Raw genomic sequence first — 27,652 nt, 5'->3', positions numbered from 1 at the left:
GTTGACATCCGTTGTGACATACATTGTAGCAGATGTTACAGGCTGGTGTTGACATCCGTTGTGACATACATTGTAGCAGATGTTACAGGCTGGTGTTGACATCCGTTGTGACATACATTGTAGCAGATGTTACAGGCTGGTGTTGACATCCGTTGTGACATACATTGTAGCAGATGTTACAGGCTGGTGTTGACATCCGGTGTGACATACATTGTAGCAGATGTTACAGGTTGGTGTTGACATCCGTTTTGACATACATTGTAGCAGATGTTACAGGCTGGTGTTGGCACCCGTTGTGACATACATTGTAGCAGATGTTACAGGCTGGTGTTGACATCCGTTGTGACATACATTGTAGCAGATGTTACAGGCTGGTGTTGGTATCCCGTGTGACATAGCAGATGTTACAGACTGGTGTTGACATCCGATGTGACATAGCAGATTTTACAGGTTGGTGTTGACATCCGTTGTGACATTCATTGTAGCAGATGTTACAGGTTGGTGTTGACATCCGGTGTGACATAGCAGATGTTACAGGTTTGTGTTGACATCCGGTGTGACATAGCAGATGTTACAGGTTGGTGTTGGCATCCGGTGTGACATAGCAGATGTTACAATATGGTGTTGACATTCGGTGTGACATACATTGTAGTAGATGTTACAGGCTGGTGTTGGCATCCGGTGTGACATAGCAGATTTTACAGGTTTGTGTTGACATCCGGTGTGACATAGCAGATATTACAGGTTTGTGTTGAAATCCGGTGTGACATAGCAGATTTTACAGGTTTGTGTTGACATCCGGTGTGACATAGCAGATATTACAGGTTTGTGTTGAAATCCGGTGCGACATAGCAGATTTTACAGGTTTGTGTTGACATCCGGTGTGACAAAGCAGACGTTATTATAACGGAGAGTGCATTAGCTAGAATCGTCACGTTATGTTTTTGTTTCATGGATCATTTACGGTTGTGAAGTATGAAAGAATATTTATTTATGAGTTACTGTACAAACTATTATGTCTCGTAGTCCCAACTGCGCATCCATCGGGCTTTAGTCTGTACATGTATGTAGTCACAGCCTCGGTATGAGCGGCCGTCTACTATATTTACATGTTGCGTTTGTCATGTTAGATGAAATTCATGAATATGTGTGTGAGTAAATTTTTTCTTTTTTACCCTCATACTTTTTAATCTTGGAAACTCCTTTTACTATTTTGATCTCTATGTGCAGACCCATACGGGACACCGAAATACCTTGTCAGATTAAACAATTTGAGCTTTGTCAGATACGTATTACAAGAACTGTTGCAAAAATAGTTGAGACTATTCTTTTAGCGGTTTAAAAAAAAGCTGCTTTAATACTTGATAATGCAAACTAATCTAGCAAGATTGCGAGATCGGTTCGTGCAATGGGAGACAACTCGAATGATAATAGCTTATTGAAAGTTATGGATTTTGAAAATACATACATATATCTTTAAAGTAGTCCCACGAAAAAACCAGACGCACATGCTAATATTAACAGCTGGTGTTTCGGGTCACGTGTGCTACCATTAACCAATCACAGAACTTGTAACAAAACACACAATGACATTTCGAATGATATATAGGTACTGAACGGCTTTTTTCAATGTCCATGCAGATATAGAAATAACCTACCGGATTAAACTCAAACATATTGCATAAAAGCTATTCGTTATTTTCAGATAAATAGATCTTCATAGATAATCTGGAAATCAATTTCATAATCTCTGAAACCTAACATAGTTTTCAGTCTCTATCCGTATCTGTTTGTGTATATGTGATACTCTGAGGTAATATTTCCGGCTATTGCATTGTGATATGAACAAAAATGGACGTATCCTATTCATCATTGTCAGAATGACGCTTCAAATTCTCTAATCATAGGCTCAGTATACTCATTATGTACCGATCGTTGTTGCCTTAACGTTCAAATTAATCTATTTTCCCGTCGACAAGTCCGCATATTTGTCTCTGAAACTTTTAAAAATTTGGACATATTTATTCCGTCTCTCTTCGTCATAAGACTGCCAATATTCAAAGACTTTATTCATGTGGTCAGCATCGCTGGCTGACCAGTTTTGGTTGTAATTTGACCATGGTATCGGATCTAGCGAACACAAACAGTAGAATGACTTGAAGTTTATATACCTGTCGTGAATAACCTTAAGCAAATATTTTGCCTAATGCCTTTTTCTGACATAACAATAGAATAACAGATTTTCAAACATTTACCGACTTTTTTATGATAAACGATGTACAGAATAATATATTTATAGGTTCTAGCTTACTTATTATAAAACACAATATACCCATATATTCCATCAACATCAACAGGAAGAATAAGAGAGAGATAAAAAATACCCATTTGAAGAGTTAGACAAAGATAAAGGATACCCATTTGAAGAGTTAGACAGAGATAAAAGATACCCATTTAGAGAGTTAGACAGAGATAAAAGATACCCATTTGAAGACTTAGACAGAGATAAAAGATACTTATTTGGAGAGTTAGACAGAGATAAAAGATACCCAATTGGAGAGTTAGACAGAGATAAAAGATACCCATTTAGAGAGTAAGACAGAGATAAAAGATACCCATTTGAAGAGTTAGACAGAGCTAAAGGATACACATTTGAAGAGTTAGTTAGACAGAGATAAAAGATACCCATCTGAAGAGTTAGACAGAGATAAAAGATACTTATTTGGAGAGTTAGACAGAGATAAAAGATACCAAATTGGAGAGTTAGACAGAGATTAAAGATACCCATTTGGAGAGTTAGACAGATAAAAGATACCCATTTGAAGAATTAGACAGAGATAAAAGATACCTATTTGGACAGTTAGACAGAGATAAACAATACCCATTTTGAGAGTTAGACAGATAAAAGATACCCATTTGAAGAATTAGACAGATAAAATGACCTTCCGTCATGAGCGCGGCGTCCTACCACTGGACTACCGTGCCTCCTAAATAGTAATAATTGAAATAGTTACACTGATACAACACTTTTATTTAGTCAATATGTAAGTTTAATTATAAGAACAAATTCAAACACGTATTTATTTATTTTGTGATGCTGTTGTCTTATTTCTCATTCTTAGAACCAACAATTATTATCCGTGTCCTCGAGCTCTGTCTGAGCGTGACCTTTTACCCTGAGAAAGTTGTGTACACTCTTTATTTTGCCGATGAAAGTCAGCAACGTATCCAATCGCGATCTACAGGAGCTTGTTACCTGTATCGGCCGTCACGATTAAAGGCTCGGTGTGCGCAAACCTTGTTGATGATATGTCAAATGATCTCTTGGTCCCGTAAAGGTAAAATTGACTCGCTTTGAAGTTTGGTGTCGCTTCAGCTCAGCGATTGGTCAGGTTGTTTTTACATGAGACCAATCAAATACTTGGCAACTTGCCTTCAATTTTGCTATGATCTATTCCAGGGTTTAAGAGAGCAACCCTTGGAGTATCGAGGAAGGTGGAGACCTAACGATGTGAGATTTAAAATTTATTAAACGACAAACATCCATTTAAATTAATAAGGTTTACGGACATCAGACAGTCCGTCCATCCGCGGACGGCAGTTGGTTCGAAAAGCATATGCTTACTTTCTGTGTTTTTTTACTGAAGCTTTTTAAACTTGATTGAACCGCGAGTAGTTGTACGCATGCAATCTATTTTTTTATTATATTTTGATAGGTATTATTCTTTTTGTGCCTGAAATTTTTACATTTACCCCCCAAATATCTCCTACTTACCCTCCGTGCATATATTTTTGAAACTTGTAGTTGCCCGAGTGCTATTCATTACATTTATAGGAGTTATTCATCATAATGGTTTTGTTATGTGAATCGGGGATGTTAGTCTGTGGTAAACACTATTCGTGAATCGGGGATGTTAGTCTGTGGTATACACTATTAGTGAATCGGGGGTGTAAGTCTATGGTATACAGTATTAGTGAATCAGGGATGTTAGTTTGTGGTATACACTATTAGTGGATCGGGGATGTTAGTCTGTGGGATACAGTATTGATGAATCGGGGGTGTTAGTCTGTGGTATACACCATTAGTGAATCGGGGATGTAAGTCTGTGGTATACAGTATTAGTGAATCGGGGATGATAGTCTGCGGTATACACTATTAGTGAATTGGGGATGTTAGTCTGTGGTATTCACTATTAGTGAATCGGGGGTGTAAGTCTATGGTATACAGGATTAGTGAATCGGGGAAATTAGTCTGTGGTATACACTATCAATGAATCGGGGATGTTAGTCGGTGGTATTATACAGTATTGCTGAATCGGGGATGTTAGTCTGTTGTATACACTATTAGTGAATCGAGGATGTTAGTCTGTGATATACACTATTAGTGAATCAGGGATGTTAGTCTGTGATATACACTATTAGTGAATCAGGGATGTTAGTCTGTGGTAAACCCTATTCGTGAATCGGGGATGTTAGTCGGTGGTATTATACAGTATTGCTGAATCGGGGATGTTAGTCGGTGGTATTATACAGTATTGATTAGTCGGGGATGTTAGTCTGTGGTACACACTATTAGTGAATCGGGGATGATAGTCTGCGGTATACACTATTAGTGAAGCGGGGATGTTAGTCTGTGGTATTCACTATTAGTGAATCGGGGGGGTTAGTCTGTGGTATTATACAGTATTGATTAGTCGGGGATGTTAGTCTGTGGTATACACTATTAGTGAATCGGGGATATTAATCTGTGGTATACACTATTAGTGAATCGGGGATGTTAGTCTGTGGTATTATACAGTATTGATGAATCGGGGATGTTAGTCTGTGGTATACACTATTAGTGAATCGGGGATGGTAGGCTGTGGCATGCACTATTAGTGAGGCGGGGATGTTAGTCTATGGTATACAGTATTAGTGAATCAGGGATGTTAGTCTGTTGTATAATACATTGTAGCAGATGTTACAGGTTGGGGTTGGCATCCGGTGTGACATAGCAGATTTTACAGGTTTGTGTTGACATCCGGTGTGACATAGCAGATGTTACAGGTTGGGGTTGGCATCCGGTGTGACATAGCAGATGTTACAGGCTGGTGTTGACATCCGGTGTGACATAGCAGATGTTACAATGTATGTCACAACGGAGGTCAACACCAGCCTGTAACATCTACTAATAGTGTATACCGCAGACTAACATCCCCGACTAATCAATACTGTATAATACCACCGACTAACATCCCCGATTAACTAATAGTCTATACCACAGACTAATATCCCCGATTCATCAATACTAGATAATACCAAAGACTAACATCCCCGCTTCACTAATAGTGTATTCCACAGACAAACATCCCCGATTCAGCAATACTGTATAATACCACCGACTAACATCCCCGACTCACTAATAGTGTATCCCACAGACGAACATCCCCGATTCACCAATAGTATATACCACAGACTAAAATCCCCGATTCACTAATACTGTATTCCACAGATTAACATCCCCGATTCAGCAATACTGTATAATACCACCGACTAACATCCCCGACTCACTAATAGTGTATATCACAGACTAACATCCCTGATTCACTAATACTGTATACCATAGACTAACATCCCCGACTAATCAATACTGTATAATACCACCGACTAACATCCCCGACTCACTAATAGTGTATCGGGGATGTTAGTATGTGGTATACAGTAGTGATGAATCGGGGATATTAGAATGTGGTATACATTATTAGTGAATCGGGGATGTGAGTCTGTGGTATACAGGATTGATGAATCGGGGGTGTTAGGCTGTGGTATATACTATTGGTGAATCGGGGATGTGAGTCTGTGGTATACAGAATTAGTGAATCGGGGATGTGAGTCTGTGGTATACAGGATTGATGAATCGGGGGTGTTAGTCTGTGGTAAACAGTATTGATGACTCGGGGATGTTAGTCTGATAATGGTTTTGTTATGTGAATCGGGGATGTGAGTCTGTGGTATACATTATTAGTGAATCGGGGATATTAGAATGTGGTATACATTATTAGTGAATCGGGGTTGTTAGTTTGTGGTATACACTATTCGAGAATCGGGGTGGTTAGTCTGTGGTATTATACAGTATTGCTGAATCGGGGATGTTAGTCTGTGGTATACACTATTAGCAAGGTTTGGTTATCAAGTATATACATTTCACATGTATCAGTCGAACGGCATCATACCATTTCATCAAACTGATGACGCTCGTCAACTGTACCGTTTATAATGTATAGCGTCATTGCACGGATTACGAACAATCACCTGGCAGTTGAGATCAAACTCGTTATGAAAATTGATTTTCTCAATTATGGCACACAAATGACATAAAGTTGTTAATCATTATGCTGTTCACACTGTCTGTTGGGTGGGCGTTCACGTTTTGGTTTCCTAGTGTCATGTCCCAGTAATCTACGTAATATACTGAATTATGTATGTCCTTAAATTCTTCGTAAATTACTTGCTCCATGAACTTTGCCACAAAGTCATATGGAACAAGTGAATGTGGGTACGTGTGCGAATGTGGACCTTTAACTAATATCTTGGCATTCGGTGAACGCTGTAATAGACTTTTAATGGCTTCCACTGCATTCTTCACGTGAAGCCGGTAAAGCTCAGGACTGAGATATCTAGCAGGGTGAAGGTACCAATGTATTAAAATTATTACATCACGGTTGCTTCCTATTTCGCTAAGACGAGCGGATACAGAACGTAAATTTCTTCTAAATCCTGAACTTGCGAATGGATGTTCATGAGGCATCCACTCAACACTTATCTCGCCGTCAGGGGACGAGGCACGCACGGGCCTTTGCCATGATTTCTCATTCATATTTTTCACTTCAGGAGTATCCAGCTTGAGGCTAAGGAAGTTCATCACATTTACAAAAAAGATTCTTGTTGTAGAATCGCCAATAAATATAAGTGGTATTTTTGTAAGGCATTTTGTATAGGCCTGTGTAGTTCTTGGAAAGTCAATGGAACACTGAAGTGAGATCCATTTGTTGTCGTACATATATCCAACCGGTACACTTCGGTTCCATGTTTTAGCTGCTTGGAAATCGCTGCAGGACTTGACTGGTGATGAGACTTTACGACGACTGAGAGCGTCTGTAACGAAAATGTCAGTCATTCGAGAATAGGAAATATTTCCCTCAGTCAAATTTCCTTTTTTACCTTAACGATAAATTGTATAAATACAACAAAAAAGACACTGTACAAGTGTTTAGATTTCTTGGAAGATTATGATCATTATGAAAACAAAGAAAGGTTGGATCACATATGGCCCCCGATTTCTTATAATTTTTCGCCATATGTAGATTCATATAAATGAACAATAAATGCATATATCAGATTATTCATTTAAACTACTGATAACCGTAGTAGACCTCTTGCATAACACCAGGTTGAGTGATGGGGGTATCCTATCAAAATGACAGATAAATGTCAAAGGAAAATGTAATTTTGAAAATTGAATTATGATAGAGTATAGAGTAAAAATATCACTGTTATTTTGATACCATATCTGTCATATTGGTATACATGAAGTAAGCGTAGTGATACTTTTAATTAGAAAAACATGCCAAAATTTTACAAAGCTTTAAAAACATCCAATATCAAAACTTCTTTATTCTGTCTATAGATTCATAATTATGTAATATCGAAACCGTTGAAACACAATTTTTTGCATGCCAAACATGGCAAATACACAATTTCACATAATCCTGACGATTTGATTATTATTGTTGATTATGGTGAATACAGATATAGTTTTTCTCCCTTTTTATCATACTACATTATATTATGCATGTTTATAAGTCAAATGCAGCAGTGATAACTTATAGATATGTATTCTGGAAAGTAATGTTTACTCTGGAGAACAACTTAATGTTGAGATTGTGTCATAGACAAAGATATGCAGATATATAAAAACGATAAGATAAACTTGATATTGAAACTATTTACACTTTATTATTATTTTATTTTGATTTTTGCCTATTCATTACACAAATATGAATGAATATTACATTACATTATATCTTTAACTCTAAACAAGTAACGCAAGGACAGATTTTCTTGTTTGACTCCCATACAAAAAAATGTTTTAGCACATTTGATTCTTGTGACCTTGAACGAAGGTCAAGGTCACAAATGTTTATCATAGCTTTATCCATTTACATAAACAACATACATGCCAAATATCAAGACCGGGTGACTTTTTGTTATGGTGAAACACAAATTAAAGGAAAAGAAAGAAAGCTTTGTTTTTCTCTTCTTTTTTTCTATGAAATCAAATGTGTTATATATGTATGACAAATTTACCGGTTGTCAATTTGTTTGGAATTCCTGATGCTGAACGATATGATAAGTAGCAAACTATTAAGCAAGTTTGAAAAATAGACATGTTTAACTATATTCTCTCATGAGTAGTGAATTTTTGGAACTCTTTTCTGCTGAAAATTTTAATAAAAGAACATTTTTTTCTAGAAATAGTGGGATATTCGGTGGCAAGATAAAAGTTGGAATACGTTACACACGATGATGATATTGTTTTATAGTAATTGTGTTACCGCACCTGTAACACCAGCACTGGTGTAGGTCAATAAGGTCCCATTTGTCATAAAATGAATTCTGAAACTAACTGTTCCTGATTTCAGCTTCCTACACCCATACCTTTTTGTATTTTACTTGTTTTGAAATTTCAAGCGGGGGCCAACGCTTATGTTAAATCTCCATAGGCGTTGACCCTACCTTAAACATTAAACCAACAATCATGTTTCCAGAGTAATATTGACAAGATATTAACATAAACTAAATAAATTTCAACTCACCTTCTTCAATTTTGACTGTGACGTCTTGTATTTTTGGATAGAGATTCGTTCTGAAGTTGATAAAAATGATTTTCATGAATTTTTTGCATGAACAGACACATTTTCTATGTTTTATGCCAAAATCAGTTATTGTTTTCTAATCAGATATAGAAATCCTGACATATTGGAATTGGATTCCAGAAATACTTAAATAAGTGTACTCTTAGAATTTCAATACAAAAGTAAACTTGCTTACAGTTCAATTAACAAATTCATATAGTACACATAAACAGACGTAGGACAATGAGTTAGGTTCCAAACAAACTCAGTTTTATCTAAATTGCATCCTTTGTTATGCATGACCTTTTACTTATGTTTTACCTAAAGAAGACAGCTGTGTCTTCATCTAAAGGAGGTGTATCGGCATGGTGCCGGAATTTTGTCCAATCTCTGCACTCATATCCCACGGGTTTTTCACAATAGAAAGACATGTTGTAATTTTCGGCTGTAAAGTCACAGACATTTCTCTCGAAAAATTTCGAATTAGGGATTGACGCACATTGTGTTTCAGCGTTGCCAGGGTGATCTTCTTTCTCAAATATTCCAATTACATTGAAAAATGTTCCATGTTTCTCAAGAAAATTGAGATATATTCCTATGTGCTTTTTTGTACAACCGATTGCGACTGTGATCTTCGGGGAACCGACCCAGAGGGCCTTGACGATTGCCAGATATAAACCGTTGTTGAAGTCGATTACATGACCTCCAGCACTGGCATGCAATGATTCTTCTGTCATCCATATTCGTAGAACATTTCCACCTTTGGTGATAGCCTCATTGCGTGAGTCACGAAGCTCAACGTAGATTTCTATTGTATCGCCGATGTGATATTGAACTTTATTGTTTCTTATTTCAATGTTAGAGTTTTTTGCGTAAGCAACGGCTTGAAGGTTATCTAATTTAGTTATCTCCATATATTCTGGTATCTTTCGTAGAATGTCCACCGGTTTTAAGACATCCCTGCTTTGATATCCAGTTATACTGAAAAGAAAGATATGTTCTGTAATACTTAGGAAAGAAACATAAAATCCACATTATAAAAATAAGTAGTATACCGATAATTAGTTGCCGATATAGTTCAATCATAATGTTAATGATACAGTTAAATAAAAATATTATAGAAATAGCAACTAACAAAAAATCCACTAACCAAAATAATAATAAAAGATAGATATAAATTATAAAAAAACGTAAGATCGTAGACGACAAGCCACTGTGGACAAAGTTTCGCCTTATTGTTTTATGCCACTCTTGTCCATGTGGTTTGTCGTTAACTTGATACATTGTAGCGTCAATCATTTTTGACATGCATATCCTTGAACTGTTCTTAACATTCATTTATTCATTGTTAATCTGAAATTAACTAGTACGCCTATAATTCTTGAAATTCATTATAATGGTTCCCACCGCGACATGTATGTCCCCTAGATGGCGCGGATGTACTAGGGGGTATCGCTACTGCAGTACCTACCCTAGATATTGTGCTTACCCTAAAGTTTGAATGGGCATTCAGTGATATTTCATTGTTAAAAGTTGGAACTCCTGCTCAATTTAAACATAGTATCAATATTTTCCAACATAAAAAAATGCTTACCTACCTACCATATTATTTCTGAAGATGATAGGGGAAAACACTACCCCAACGGCGTTAGAGGTTTACACGGCGATATACTTTTGTCAGACATCGCGTAACAGTCAGCAAAATCATATCAGAAGGGGATCAGTGGTCATGTTGTCGTGTTATAGTCTAGATTTCATGATGCTGGTTTGCTAATTGTCACAATCATTGTACCAGATTTACATTTCATATTATAAATAACCAAAACAATATCTGATTTATAACAAATGTTTAATAAAAGAAAACAGTTTTTAAACACATAAGTTATGGCAATGAATATGAACATCATAATAAAAATAATTATGTCTACCGTAGTCATGTTCAATGATTAATTGAAATGGCAATGCAGTGATTGTAGTACAGTTAATACATGTTTGAGGGGCAGACATTGACATAGAAACATAGGAATAACTTCGTAAGGGGCAGGACACTTGCTAAGGTCACTAATTATGCTTGTATATGATAACTCAGGCGGCTACACTTAAAAGCGGCAAGCATCATGCAGCTTCTTTTCAAATTAGCGAATAGAAATTGTGTTGCTTTTAAAAATAACATTTACTGAATCTTTTAATAGAAAAATCAAATTAGCCAGAAAAAATTGCTCAACTTTTTCACAGTGTACTTATCAATACCTTGAAAACTATGGCAGCTGAACACGTTTTGCTGTACAATTAGAGGAAGTATGAGCCAGATTTACCAGGGCTTTCAGTTGACACAAGACGGATATTTGAGAGCATGTTTTTGACTCCCTAAATTAATATTTGACTCTTTCGTTTTAAAGACAGGTTTATTTGACCAATGTTTTGACACTCATTTTTTTTTTTTACTTCTGAAATTGTTAAATGCCAAGATTCAGATAAAAGCCCCGAACACTGGAACTTTGCATATATAGTCAACTTGTGTTTTTGGTATGTGTATATAGCTTTGGTAAATCATGAACCCATTCTTGTGCTCAAACCAATATTCTTGCTATTTCAAGAATAAGCACTTCTGATTTAATGCGATTTTTGGTTTGAAGAGATTAGTCTCTCTAAAATTCTTCATAATAACTGGGAAAATGTGATTTACAAAGAAATAATAAATTGAGCTTGAGTACAAAATCGGAGTTTGAGCAAGACTTAGAGAATGTTTTCATAAATATGTGCCCATGATTTCAACTCCAGATCCCAAATCAGTATACTCAACCTACTGAGCTACCTGATAATCAGAAGTAGTGTGGCCCATAACAGCCATGCTACTGATGTATTTATATATATATATAAATACAATGGAATTATGTAGTAATTTGCCTGCCGTAGCGGAAAATGGATCCTTAATTATTATTGTTTTATGAATTATTTGTTACATTTGTTCGTGTTGCTTTGTGGTTTTTCTTTTTTTCTTTCTTTTCAGAGACATTGACAAAATGACACCGAAGTAAAAGAACTGGAAGGAGCTAGGTTAATTTTCAATTTCAAACATGTATAAAAATAAGACTTCAGTCAACTGTTAGATATACATGACTTTATGATAAAGAACACTGTTGTTTGATACACTTAAATATAACCAAATTGTTATTATTTGTATTAAGGATATATATATATATATATATCAATATTAAACAAACTTGAAACTGTCAAAAATTCAAGATGGCTGTCTGGTGGCAATCTTTTCCCCCTCTATCAGTCTTACAACCAATAACAAAGATCTGTACAGTAAATTTTTGGAAAAAGTGATGACAAGAATTGTTTTCTAATTTTGATTAATGTTATACTGATGTATATACTGATACTATAATATTTCAGAGGACTGAGGATGCCTTAATGATGGAGTTGTGACTTCAATATTCACTTTCAGGGCCGCACCAATACCAGCCAGCCCAAGGGATAAGAGACAACAAAGAGGGATGCTGCAACACCCCGGATGTTGGAACCATTTGATGACAACTTTGTTGGTGATGTGCAGCAGGAAGTGGAGCTGCCACCAGGCAATTTTGATGAAACTGCAAACTGAAGAAATTGTTGAGGATAGTTCCATCACAGCAGTCAGTACAGGGACCCAATATAACATTTGTGAGTGTGGAATGTGTAGCATTCATATCTATTGAAACAATGCTAAAGCAGTCTAGTTCTTGCATCAAGAATGATTTATATTTGCTTCTCGCTTCTTAATTTCAGAGCCCCATTGGTGGACACAAATGCATAATCTATATACTGTACATATTTCTTCATTAGTATAAACTACATGTACTACACTATTCATAAATAAGTGCACTGTTTCTTATCCACTCATCTTTCATTCTATAATGTTTGCTTAGAATTTAAGTTGTGTCTCCAAATCCAGAACAGCAATCTGTAAAATACATAAAAAATGTACTTTTATGTTTTGTGACTGCAAACAACACTGATTTGGGCTTATTGCAAGATAGATTTAGATACATGTATATATTAAATGAAGAAATATTTTGTCAACCATGAAGATATTTCACAAACCATCTTTGCAATAATTATTGGTCCTCACCCAATTAGTACCCCTCCCCCTTTTTCAGGAGGTATTTATGCCTGGTAATCATGGATTATGGATTTTATGCTCACAAATAAGTATTAAAAATCAACAAGGGACTTGAGTGCTGTCTTGTCACAGTTTTTCTAATGATCATGATTAAGCAACATTTTTTTCTGCTAAAGCTCTTGTCTTATCACCCTAATAAGCAACCCATTTCAGCCAATCTTTGAGTGCCCTTGGTGCTAATTACAGCAAATAGAATAATCATGATAATACAAATCTATAGAAAGTAACAAGGATATTGACCTTGCTCTTTTTACATATGAAAAGCAATGTAGACATGTGTTTCACATACAATAGTTTTAGTATGGGTAACAGACTGAATTCACAGTACTCAGTATCAAATTCTATCTTTTGGACAAGCACGCTACAAAAGTATATTCAATAAAGTACATCCTATATAAGAAATGGAAACATCTTGCCTGGTGGGATAAATGATGTGCGACCTACAAATGGACATTTTATTTCGAGGCGTTTGATTTAGGTCTCCAACTCCCAAGCACCTTCTTCAGTAATCTGTAAAAGTATGTATATGAATAATTTTTACCAAAACAAAGTCTGAAGTTGATCGAATTGCAGTAAATCTGGGTCATTTTGAAAAAAAAAATAAAAAAAATATATAAGAGATTGGCAGAAATTAAGGGCTACAACTGTCAGCTTGCCAACCTATGACTGCATTTAAGCTTAGTACTTTCAATGCTTTTCCACAGTCAGAGCTTACAAAGGCCAGCTGTGCATTGTGAAACCATGTGCTTGGTCATGGTGTGATGATCATGACATTACTACAACTGTTAGCTGACTTTTGTTGTTGTTCTATTCATTAAAAATCTATATATGAAATTTTAATATCTATGAATTGTAAAATTTAATTAAAAAAGAAATACAATGTACAAATAATTGAGCTAGCTGCGTTCCATTAAAAGTTACAGGACTATGACTCAATAGAATGCTGTGTAATGCTTTAATGAACTAAAATTCACTTGCAACATGAGCAATGACACTCAATTGTATTTAAGCCTTTCGATTATAAATACCTGCCAATCTGTACAAGAAGTACTCCTCTATCTGCGGCCAGTCAATTTGGGAAGGATAATCCTGTGATCTGGTATCCATTGCTGAAATCCAGCAACTGACCAAACACATCAATGACATTGGGCAGGTCAACAGCAGATTGCCTGAGGTTCCTTTTTCCTTCATAGACCTTTAATCTAAAAATAATAAAAACAAAAATATGCAGTCTATAGTTAGTGAGTTCAAATACAAAAGTCAGTCTGCAATATTTCTATTACACTACATGTATTTAATTTAATTCCTTAATTTCGGTTTTATGAAACAAAACAAAATAATTTTAAAAATGTCATTTCTACAAAGAGAGTCCGAACATATTTTCTGTAATTTTTTTCTCGGGGCCCCTGTGTTCCTAAACATCTTTTTGTGTACTAATATCTTTTGATTATGTTTTGATGGGAACATTATAGTTCACCTACACACTTCTCATGCATACTGCTATTCAGAAGAATGATGCTACCCCTGAATGGTGTTCTTAATCATAGCACATTGCTCAAAATAACCTTTATGCATATTCCTGTGATCAAATAGATCCTACAATAAGTACACAACTAAATAACGCCGTCTTTACCTTATCATATGTAAAACTCTTTTTATCTTATAGAAAAAAAGCCTCAAAATAAATATTAATCACATTTTGTTGTTCATCCCAAACACGTTCATAATCGTCCATTCCGAAACGGAGGACATCTAAAGAAGGAGAAAAGAAACACTGTAAAAATCTTCCTATTATTTTCACACCTTGATCTCAATCATTATTGATAGGAATGGAGATATCCGCCCATCAAAAAAATAAAAAAGGACATAATGATTAGGTAGTTCGGATTGTCCCAACACCTTTCTTTCACTTTCTATGACGTCAACAGTGACAGATGATCCAAACGGTTAATCAAAGAGCTGAAGGGTGAAACTGATAGCAAGGCAACAATAAATGCAGCTTTTTTTTTCAGTATGAAATATAATATGTTTTACCTTTCAACTAAATAACTTTTTCTGCAATGGGTAGTAGTAGCACTTCGTTTCCTCAATTCAGTCTTCAGTTTTTGTACCGACCAGTTCTGAAAACACTCGTCCGCCATGTTGACGTCGGTAGTAGCCCGCCCTTGTACACGCGCGCCATCTGGCGAGTAGTGTCGCGGCGGAAACCATTGAAGGGTTCAAGTACTTCCCTCTCTGTTTCGACTGTAGTTAAGACCAATTTGTATTTTAAAAAAACCCGACCGGGTTTCCTAATAAATACTTTTCTAATCATGATCCAGGCCTTTATTTTTAAGTTTTTTAAATTCATAGTCTACTTTTTAGATACAAAAATTCACTAAAGAAAATATTAATTGCAAGTGTTTCTCGAATTAATGTTATACTACAACAAAACATTGTACCGAAACTTCTTCGCCGTAAATAAGGTTACATATGAAGAGTTGTGGTACACCCAACAAATGTGAAGTTAGAAATTTGTATCTGAGAATATTGCTCGATTGAGAAAGAAATAGATCTCAAGATCTGAGAATATTACAAAAAAAAAAAGATTTTGGGTCAGAAGTCCGAGTGAATCATCTCATACAGGAATTGTACCTGCTGCCCCCCTTTGCATGATCGTTAGAGGCGACTAAATTTAGGATCTTATCTTTTCTCTTATTTCTAAACAACTTTCTTTTTCCTAATATCTCCCTTGAAAATGTCCCACTTTTGGCCTTTATTTGAGTGTTCGCCCCATGTGAGGAATGCTTTGGGTTCTGTCCCCTGGCCGAACCATACCAGAGTCTGTAAAAATGGTAGTTTCTACACCTGCTTAACGCTCAGCAATTCAGGAGTGTATAATGTGACCGGGTGGGGTGTCCTGCTGGGTGTCTTCGGCAGTATGTTTCAGTGAGGTAGCACTATAAAGTCGGCATCAGTTCCGCGCTATCACAAGGAGACAAACACGAACATATCGCAGCCTCCTAAAGCACACACGCATACACTACACACATGCATCTTGCGCACAGGGGAGGCCGTCTTTAAATGGCCATGGTTGTTGATAGGACGTTAAATAATACTAATCAAACCAACCAACTTACTTGTGTCTGGCATCGTTCGTCAATTGTCCGGTGTACGAATATTGTTGCAAATCAATGGAATTGAAGTATCGTAACCTAAATGAGAAAAGACCAAAAAATAAATGAAATCAATTTCCTTACCATTTTCATGCAATAAATAAACATTCTCAATGGCGCGGTGAAATCCTTTGATCCAAGCATGTGGTTGTGAGGTAAAGATATCGTACTACGTAGATGTATCGGATAATGGGAGGCAAACTAGAGAGATAATTATGTATTAAGTTACAGAGATATTTATTTGCTTATCCAAGAGAGTATGATAGAACTTGGGAGATAACATAGAGTGTTTTCCAACAAACGTATACAAATCCATGCCTTTTTATGCCTATTCATATTGAGTGTTTAGCATTGTATATTGACTTTGGTGTTATTTATTGATATTTTGGTATTTTGTTTTCTAAAGTATGTACGTACACCAGTAGAATGATCATCAAGGCAATGAAGACCTTCAGTTTGGTTGTGGACAGCCGGAACATGTTGCTACTGTATCACGCCTAGTCGATAGTTGCAATATTGACGTTTCACAACACAATACAATCCTGCCTACAGAGCGAGGTTCCTGCAAAACAAAAACATTTACTGACAAGAGCTTATTATAATGGAGGCCATTACGGATGTCCCCTCCCCCCCCACAAGTGCTTATTATAATGGAGGCCATTACGGATGTCCCCCCCCCCCCCAAATCTTTATGAATATTTACACAAGTCAAGGTCGGCACAATACAGCTACATATCAAATTTGAGCAAAATCAAACACTATCTCGGTTGAGTTTGCAGTGCCAAAATACACCTACATACTAAATTCGAGTAAAATCGAACAATATCGAAATTTCGACCAATCAGAAGCCAGTATACGACAGCCATATTTGATGTGCAGCTCCGAAAAAAGGTGTCTTGCATATATTAGCACACGCCCCAATACTCATGTGTATTTTCATTGGAATCCAATGTACAGTTTTTGAAAAAACGCGTGGGGAAAAGATTACGGCAAAGAAGAAAAAGAAACGGAGCAAAACAACATGCCCCCTCACTTCGTTTGGGGGACATACATATTTACATCATTTTATGGACAGCTGTGATGTCATGATCTTTGTTTTCTTTTTGTATTTTTACCGAATGCGAAGCAAGTGTAAATATCGGTATATTATGTCATAACAATAAAAAGAGAACTGGTATACATATTGATAACTGTCTGATTTTAAGTTCTTAATATGCACATGACACTTCTCTAATATTACAGGGAGCGGTACATGTTGATTTTTTTTTATATTTATGGAAAGTAAATATAGGTAAAATCCAAGTTGTCGGTACATATGTATAAGTAGAAAATATATCATTGATGTTTTTTTCAAATATCAATCTCACAGGGGGTTTATACATTTTGATTCTTCAATTAAACATTACCCCCATCTATATAAAAAAACGTAAGTTTGATAAAACGCTATTTAGATCGAAATCCCCTGTCAATCAATGGTTCGAAAAAAAAACACAACTCTAACTGGTAGAATAATCTAAGTCAAATATTGCCAACAGTAATCAAACAGAGGAATCATCTCTCTATTTTCCTACCAAACCCAAAAGAAAGTTTAATTTTTCTTCCGGTGGAATAGTAAAAGATTAAGCGTTATGGTAGTGCTCCAAATTATTTTGCTGTATTATTTTGATGAAAATAATACAATTGTATCTGGAGAATATTAATGGGTTACTTTGTTTGATTACAATGAAATAACCTGGAAAAGATATACCGTTCCCTTCAGAGTAATTAATAATGCAATACTTCAATGGTTACGACTTATGATGCATCAATATATTTTAACAACCCATTCCATTTTATTGGAGCACGGACCTACAAATAATTTCCATTGTGTTTTATGTATAGTAAGAAAGGGAAACATTTGCTCATATCTTATGAAGCAAAAACAAGGTTTAGATTGTTTGAAACTCTCTTAAATGCCTTTGTTATGCCCTTTTTAAACACTGAGCAACTATTATTTAAGAGTTTTGTTATTCAAAATTATGATTTACTAATTCTTATTACCTTGAAAAAAACTACTCATTAACCATCAACAGGTTAATTATTGCTAGTTACTTATTTGAATTGCTGCTGGCAGCTTTTTACTTATTCGAATCACCAATCCACTGCTGGCATCAGTTTACTTATTCGAATCACCAATCCGCTGCTGGCAACAGTTTACTTATTCGAATCACCAATCCGCTGCTGGCAACAGTTTACTTATTCGAATCACCAATCCGCTGCTGGCAACAGTTTACTTATTCGAATCACCAATCTGCTGCTGACAGCTGTCTAGTTATTGGTATCACCAATCAACTGATGGCAGTGGTCTATGTTTCGAAGAACGAGCTCTAATTAACTAACCTGCTGATACATTCAGCCTGCTTTCGATTGCTGGTGTAGCTTTGTACGCCAGGATGATCCTAAGAAATGGTTTACCAAATGAGGTCATATCAGTCAAATATGTTAACACATTAAAAATAGAAATCAATGAGTATTTGTGAGAACTACCTTGGAAACCATAAAGGATTGATTCTTTGTATATCTGTATAATGCTTTTAAAGAAAAAGTTTTGTTGCAACCGGTGTTATGTACACATACTCGACGTACATTTTAAATAAAGGGAATTTGAATGGGATCAAAAGGCAGGGAGTGTTCCCGCCCCGCTTTACCGGTTTGGCTTTTAAACTACCGGTTGTCATAAGCACATGCCTTTAACACACTTAAATGCCATTAAACTTGACAAATATGCCATTTGAGCCATTTGTCAGGTATTTGTCTATGAATCTAGACAGTTGTCACTAGTGTTGAACCTCAAATATTAAATGTGTTAGCTCAAAAGCTAAGAAATAATATATAGTAAATGATTAAGTTGTGCGAGTCATTTAAAACAAGTGATACTTCGGGTAGCTGTTTTGGAATTGCGTCATCCAAACTTGTTATCAAAAGTGGGTGTATCGGCCAAAGAAAACATAGAACTTAATATATCAAGCAAAAATGTAACCATGATCGGCAACAGAAATTAAGACGACAGTAGACTAAGAGAACACGCTACGAAGGTTCTCTGCATGCAGAAGATTTCTAACATCAGAATGTAAGCGAAGTACAAAACATTTTAATGTCTTATAGAATGAAAATGCATTGATACGAATTCCCTCCCTTTTAACGTACATTTCTTTATCTCCTTTCCCCCCGAAACATATTTTGTATACGCTTCCTTTAAAGTATAGTCACGTTCATCATTTCTGTATTACATCTTTAGTGGAAACCACATTTAATTACACTTGTACTTTCATTCATTATTGTACTTAAGCTGTATGTATTCATGTGCCTGTTTATGTAAAGTATAGCTTTATTCAAGTTTGATGTGATCAATGAATAAAAATACGATGGAACTTCCAGTGTCTCTTTTAAAGCCACCAATACTTTATCTTACATGTTTTGTAAATATTGAGTTTTGATTGGAAAGGGACTAACATTGACTGCTTTTTTTTTTTTTTTTAATTTGTTTCCCAATCTGTCACAGATCGCTGCATTTTGACTTGATCTTGTACACAGGTATCTATATCTTTATTTCTTCCCAATAAGTCTCCATGACTATAGATTCAGGTAGGGCACCTTTTCCTTTGATCATATGCAACCACTTGATATATATATATATATGAATCATATAACAAAATCAAAAATAAGAGTGTAAACATTGAAAACGCGTTTTGGATTCAAGTATCTCAAAGAATTACAAACCATTGCCAGAATGTGGGTTGATGTGTATTCATCAGTCAATCAATAAATTAGGCTTGAGTATAGAATCTGACCTTGAACATGAGAATAGTTTCATGAATATTGACCCAGGAGTTTCGTAAGTTAAGAAACTGCAAATTATAACATAAACAACTCTCTGTCGCAGGAAATTAAAAGTACTGACAAAATATCCAATCTCTGATTATTATAATGAATCAAAAAGAAAAGGCAAGTATCTGTCTATGACTTTTTGCAACCAAGCCCCAACTGCGTTATACGGCACACATTTGTGACTTTGTAAACAAAATAATTAAGGTTTAAATTCACCATGCGCAAAGAACTCATCTACCACCGTCAGCATGACACATAGAAAAATCAGTTTAAACTTATTTTAATTCGCCTGAAACCGAATATACCGGTGTTAGATTCTGTTTTACATCTGTATTAGTATATTGAATAATATCTTCATTTAAATACACACCTGATACGTTAGCGAAAGACCAGTTGGAGGTAATCAAGCATACAGCGGGATTTGTTTTTGAATTTATGTAAAGCATATGAATTGGTAATTGTAGACGGGTGAAATCCAGGTGCCAATATAGGCAGCTAGTGTGTGACGTCATGCACAACTGGGCATATATGCACAACTGGACAACACTGACAGAATCCGTAGATATATGTGGTTAATACGGATACAAGAGCTCATGTACCTCTGGAATGTAATTGCTACATGTATATGTGCGCGTCCATTCGTAACACACCTACCTGACTCACGAACACAGAGCGTCGCTATGAATAGATGTGTTATTCCTTAGCGCGTTTGATCTTTGTGTGTTGATATTTTGTTTACTTTAATTAATCTTAGAAACACTGGTTTCATCTATCATTAGATATTCATGCAAGTGTCATTCTAGAGTTCCGGAATTTGTCTGGAAATATTTCGTTTACAAAATGTTACATTTATCTCTTAGGATATTTTTGTGTTTTAAAATCCCGATCGTGCAACTATCTAAATACAATTTGTATTACACTGGTGGCAAACAAGGTAAACAAACTGTCAATGAATACTTGCCCTCCCCTGTAGGTTTGGGGAAAGAATAAGCAAATAATTGGTCAAAGGCAGCAAACGTGGGCCCCCTGTAGAACAACGAATTTTCTTCTGTGTTTTCTGCTAAGGGGATATAAAAAATAAAAACTGATCTGCTTCGCCCTTTGCAACATCTATAGAATTTCTCTCTACATTCTAACAATATTTTTGTTTCCATGTGACCTGTTTGGCAATAACTCACTTTTGATCTTAATGTTGAGCGTTCGCCGAAGTGGGGTAGGCAGTGCATAGTTAAGTCTTTTAATATGGTAGTTGTTATTCCCTGCATAACGTCCAGGATTTTGATTTAATGCAAGTTTAACTAAGTAAAATGACAAGTATAATGTAAACATTCCCTGCCTCCAGCATACAGATGTACATACAAAATGTACACACATGCACGCATACATTACAAAATATGGAATCACGTCCTTAAATGTCCTTAGCTGTTAATAGGATATTAAAACCTATAAAACCAAACAAACACAAGGTAAACGTTGTTGGACTTTGAACCGAGTTATCTCTTCTTTCAAATGTCCACGATTTTAATGTAATAAACAATACGATAATCTCATCGGAGGAAATCATTGATATTATTCGCATTATTGACTGTTCGAAAACAATTGTTCCGTTCTTAATTACCCCATAATTCCTTGATGAAGCCGTAACTATTTTACAGTTTCTCTTTCAAACTTACCTTTCGTTTACAGCAAACGTTTCAGATCACTTTGTAAAAGCACTTCCCTCCTATATGTACGTAGCGAATTGAAGCATTTAGACCTAGCGACTCTTCTATCAATCCGCTAATTACCATATCAATTTGAATAAGCGGCGTAAAACATATAGATGAAGAAATAATATTTTGTTGGCGTCATCAGCAGAGCTTTCGAACCGAATTTGGCATCATGATCTTTTCGCAAAATTGTATAGTTTTGAGATAAATTTTAAATAATTAAAATGGTTTTCAAAACGGTCTTGTGGATGACACGCAAGTAGTTGTAATTATTAATAGATTTTTATTGTGGGGTTATAAGTCTATGGCATACAATATTCCATTGAAAGGTCCTCAACTATTTTTAGTGTTCATAAATGATATAGTTAATAACATAAATGCATTAAGTTGTTTGGGGATGATACATGTACCTCTTTCTATGATGTTGATGATATACTTACACTCAGTGCCAACCTGATGAATAGTGATTTAAACAAAATTGTAATTGGATTAGGAAATGGCTCTTAAATTTTGACCGAGTAAAAACTGAAATATTGCTGATCAGTAAAGAAAATAAACAAAATTTGAAAAGTAACCTTGCATAAAATGTATTATTCATATTATCTTGTTTTACTGATTTTTGTTTTTAATGCGTAGCATATCGTGATTCCCTAACATGTTTACTTAGTGTCTGGCTGTGTAAGGTATTTTGTGTCGATTGGCATGACAATTCTACATAACTTATCCGACCATACATTTCAAGTGACTCATCCATCATTGAAGGGAACAATCATTCTTTTCGGTGTTTTTTTGAAATTGATATAAATGCTCGATTTTTGAGAAAGATTGAATTTTATCAAAATATCAGCTAATTTAAAAATGTTTGATTTAATCGTATATTACAAAAAATGGTAAGTTTACGTTTCCTACTATTCTTATCGACCTTTTTATTTCCTCTCTAAAAAAATGCAAATATACCTATATAAAAAATGTGGTAAATCATAAAAAAAGTGAAGAAAACAGTATTGAGGTTAGCTTTTATTTTTTATAATGTTTACTTGTTATCGTGTTTTAAATGACAGTTTAAGTTTTGTTTAGTTGAGCAGTCTTTAAGAATAATTAGAAGTTAGCTTTGTAACATCTTATATCTGCTTATCTTACATATGCTTATATCTCCAATATAAGAATAGGTATTGAAAAACATGTGATAATTATTACACTGAAAAGGGTATTATTCAATCATTTTGGTTTTACGTTTTCATAATTCTTTTAACATCTAAAGATATTTTTAGAATGTATACCTAATGCAATATATGAAAACACGGCAGCCATATAATTAATGTAAACACATTGAAACGTCATGATAATGTAATGATAATGTAAAGTTCGGGCATGATTTAAACAAAGTTCTGAAAACACTCCCGCACCATTATGTCAAAATAAAATAAATATATAATTAAATAAATAAAATTGTTTTGAAATGCATTCTGAGCATTTTTTGCAGAAGATAATCACTTTGACTTAGGATAGCTGGGTCATACATACTACACACGATACACTTGGTGAGAAAGTTTCCAAATATATCCACTCATACATGTTTGAATGCTCCTTCAAAATATTCATTTATTTTCGTACATAAAAATGGTAATTATAAACTGGGTATGGAAATGTTTGATTCCAAATAAATACTAAAAAATATAACATTATTGTACTAAATATGTATATATTGCAATTGTAAGGTGCATAAAGAACACTCATTTCATGTTATATCTCATGTCAATATATCAAAATATCAAATGTAAAACGTCCTTTTTTGAAGTGGAAACATTTGCTGAACATATTTTACAGGAGGTTACGAAAAATGGCAGACATGTTTTTTTTTTTTTTTTTTTGCGGCTTTTTTTTTTGCGGCTTTTTTATCACCCAACGCGCTTCTGTTGATAATGATGAAGAGTTATGTTGGCATCCACCGTGAAAGAGCTTTTGCATTGCTTAATCAGTTCATCAATAATTTATGCTTAAACTCATAATGTACTTATTGTTTTTGTATACTTATACCAACCACATATGGTAAAGATATGGATTTGTTGTACGAAAACATTAAATGAAATGAAAAGTTTATGTAGTAAAGCTTGCCTGACAGAGTTAGCGAATGTGTATTGTTTTTGTCTGATACATGTATTACCTGTTTGTCATTTACCTCAGTGGTAATAGACACAACATCATACATCCCATCACTAGCAATACTCATACATATAAACCAGCCGTACATATACAAGTTAAACGATGATTACTCATACAAGAAACTGTGGTTGGGGTTGGGGTCTTATACAGGTAAACTGTATCCTATTAAGCAGCATTACTGCAACACCTGGCGGCCGGAGTAGCGATCCTACTTTACAATACAAATCAGGGCTTTGTGAAATGAAAAGTTTCCTGATCATTAACTAGTTGAAATCTTCATTGCATATACATCTTCGTTACATAAAAACTAGAGTAAATCGAAAAACATTATTTATAATTTATACTGCATTTATTAGGCCAATTTTGGAATATGCTGACATAGTTTGGGATAACTGCACACTACAATGAACAGATCTTCTAGAATCTATACAATTAGAAGCAGCAAGAATTATTACAGGCCTTCGTTCAGGAACATCTCATAATAAACTTTATACCGAACTTGGTCTGGAAACTCTGACTGCCAGAAGAGAGAAACACATATATATCATGATGTATAAATTAATGCATGGACTCTCACCGCAATATTTACAAGATGTGTTGATCCCCTTTACAAACAATCCTAATGAAAATCATTATTCTCTCCGACAAACTAGACCTTTTATCCCACCAATATACAGAACTAATAACTACTTTGACAGCTTCTTTCCTTTCATGTGCCGCACAGCTAACAACACTGATACTAATCTTTTTGACTCTCCTACACTTGCAAGTTTTAAATGGCTGTTAGATAAAAATACTATAACTGATAGTGAATCTGTTAAAATTTTCAAAACTGAAGGTGATAGAAGAACAAACATTATTCTTTCCCAACTTAGAAATTATTGTAGTGATTTAAAGTTTGATTTGCATCATGACCACCTAACTGATAGTCCAGTATGTACTTGTTCAGATGAATTGGAAACAGTCTCTCATTTTTTTTAGAATGTCCTATTTACTATGATTTGAGGATTAATTTATTCAACTCACTCAGTAATTATGCCCTTGACCATAACCATATCGATATTGAAATTATTTTACATGGCTGTCCTAATTGTGAAGGTAATACAAACAGACTAATGCTTCGTGATATACATTACTTTATGGGGAAATCCAAACGTTTTAACTTGTACAAGATCTAGAAAGCCATTATTTTGACAAAAACTGTAATTTTCTATGAAAACAGTTGAACGTGGTTGTGAATTTATTTGATTATGTAATAAAAAATATTTTCATTTAATTATTTTGTGCTCCTCTACACAATGTTTTACTTAAACTTTTGATAAATGTACATATCGGATTAAATCTGTAGATTAAATAGTTACATATAAATAAATTAATACACACTTAAGGTGGTGATGACCTGTGCAGTACTTGCGAATGGACTTTTGGTCTATCTACCTAACTGTATCGAATGTTAAATAGTAACTCATGTGTACACGTGTAATCATGATAATTAATAACCATATTTATGTTTTGTTTGTGTGTGTGTGTTTGTGACGGCGTGTGTATGTCCTATGTTGTATTGTAAATAATCAAAAGTGAGTTATCCCCCTTTAATTACTTTATCGTTTACATTTATGTATTTTCATTTCAAAATATCTATAAAATGTATTTAGCTATAGTTCTATAATAGTATTGTAATACTCTAGCCACCTATGGAAAGAATTTATATAGGCTTGCCTGTTATTCGATCCATTTGACCATAACACCATGTCAATAAAATCTGTTGAAATGAAAATAAATTGCAGAAACGATTGGTGAATATATTTGGCAGATGGTGATCGTGGTAACTGGTTTAATTGAGCGAAACATGCCAGACGTGTTCCGCCTCGTAGCAGCTTGTTTATTACCTGTCGTGTTTCTCTGGTAAAGAGAGATACAGAGTGAGTCTGATTGGTAGCTTTCACTGTGAATGATTGTCTCAGCACATTAAGTATTTGAAAATGCTTTTGAAGTAAAATATTCATAAACCTACCCATTTCCAACCCTTTATTGTGGTATACTGCTGGTGTGCTTTTTATTCTGAATTTCAGTTTCTGCGTCAACAAACTTGTCATATAAGAGTGGACAGGGGATCTAGGGGGATCTAGACAACGGCTGTTGTGACTTGTGTGTTACGCCAAAGAATGGAACTAGGAAATGAACTGTTTCCGTACGAAGAATGTGTATTCGTGCTGCATATTTCGCAGATAAGTTATTTTACGTAGGTTTCAAGCTATTTGATGTAGCTGGCAAGTATTATTTTATACTTCAATTATTGAACTTCCATCATAATTTACGGGAGAGCTGTTTTCTAGAATCCTGTAGGTTATAATTTAGTGCTAGGTGTCTATTGGGCAGTATAATGGACATTTCATTTATTGTGATTTATATATGAACCTTGATCTGTGTTATTTTGAATACATGTGCAGCTTGATATTTGATAGCTGATTTTGAATTTGCTTGATAATTAGCAGGGAGCTGATACCCAGAAACTGTTAATTATTGATTAACGGGGAGTTGGTTACTCTCAAACCGTTAATCTATTGATTCGCACAATAACCAGCGGGGAGCCGATACCAAGAAACCGCTGATTAGTGATTATAGAATTGTTTGTTCGTTGATTGTGGTCTGTCAAATTACACCCATATTGGCTTATTGGGTCGACGGCCGTTTAAAAGTTGTGACCAATAAATCCAATCAAGCTTATTACATGCACTTGTTATTTGTGTATCTTTAATAATGCGTTTTTACGTATCTTAACAAGTTGCCTTATTCAATTTAAAATGCCATAGCTTGCAGTTTCGTTGACGTTCAAAGCAAAATGATATAAAAGTGTCCCTATATTTTCACGTTGCACGTTATTTATCATACAAATGTCCCATTCAGTCAGGTCGTCAGAATATTTTATAGTTAAGTTAAATTATAATTGAAACACATTGTGCAAGGCACTAACATTCCATAAATATATAATATAAAGTTCAGAATTGATAATTTGTTGTTTGGGATTTCAGCTGCTGCTCTTGCTTATAAGCTTTGCCACGTACTTGCCACGTACACGCGCATCATTGACTTCGCTATCTCATGTTCTGTTGTCATTACAAAACCGTTTCACATCGTCTGGCAATTCGCCTTAGTACACGGGATAATTGATTTAATATGGACTACAATGGAATCGTTTGATTGTATAGCTTCGATTTCATGTTTTTATTACCGCTCCTTAGTTTATATGACAATGGTACTGAAGAGTATTCAGCTGACCAAAGCTCCTCCATTCCTTATACAACATATAACAAAACCTGGATACTACAGTAATACCTTTATATTTCTCTTTGTGCGTCTTTGCTACCTTTTCTGTTTGGTTTGGTTTGGCTGGAGTTTTCCTCAACATCCGTTGTTTACCATTTAACTTTCAGACAAAACTGCAGATTTGTAATATTGTACCGTTCTTAAGAGGTGTATGTACTAAATCATGGAAAATGACGAAGATAACTGTTGAGGAGAAATTTGATTATATTTACATAACCACCTACCGTACATAAGATTTGAGTGTGCACACGTAAAAAGTATTGATTGATGAGGAATACAGTTTTCCATTCATATATTTCACAATATTTAATTGCCTGTTGCTGACATGTGCATCACTACCATTTAACGTTTACTGATAATGATCCATGC

At 35.0% G+C, this 27,652-nt stretch overlaps 1 protein-coding gene across 5 annotated transcripts in view; it reads right to left on the bottom strand.

The window, feature by feature from the left end:
* Nucleotides 1-6,098: 6,098 nt before the first annotated feature.
* Nucleotides 6,099-27,652, bottom strand: part of LOC110447045 (NXPE family member 4-like) — a 44,607-nt gene continuing 23,053 nt past the window's right edge. For 4 of the 5 annotated variants that reach the window (XM_021492459.1, XM_021492458.1, XM_021492456.1 and 1 more), the window contains exons 2-6: nt 16,635-16,779; nt 16,182-16,256; nt 9,216-9,875; nt 8,856-8,905; nt 6,099-7,134 (exon numbers count right to left, since the gene is read on the bottom strand). In XM_021492459.1, coding sequence (XP_021348134.1) covers nt 6,332-7,134; nt 8,856-8,905; nt 9,216-9,875; nt 16,182-16,256; nt 16,635-16,696 — 1,650 coding nt within the window. In that variant the 5' untranslated portion in view covers nt 16,697-16,779 and the 3' untranslated portion in view covers nt 6,099-6,331. Of the gene's footprint in view, nt 7,135-8,855; nt 8,906-9,215; nt 9,876-16,181; nt 16,257-16,634; nt 16,780-21,757; nt 22,160-27,652 lie in introns of those variants that run through there. The other variant, XM_021492460.1, reaches the window with a different exon arrangement.

The sequence above is a fragment of the Mizuhopecten yessoensis genome, unplaced genomic scaffold (genome assembly GCF_002113885.1).
Source record: "Mizuhopecten yessoensis strain PY_sf001 unplaced genomic scaffold, ASM211388v2 scaffold3135, whole genome shotgun sequence".
In the NCBI taxonomy this organism is placed as follows: Eukaryota; Metazoa; Mollusca; class Bivalvia; order Pectinida; family Pectinidae; genus Mizuhopecten; species Mizuhopecten yessoensis.
This window is presented reverse-complemented; position numbering and strand designations above follow the sequence as displayed.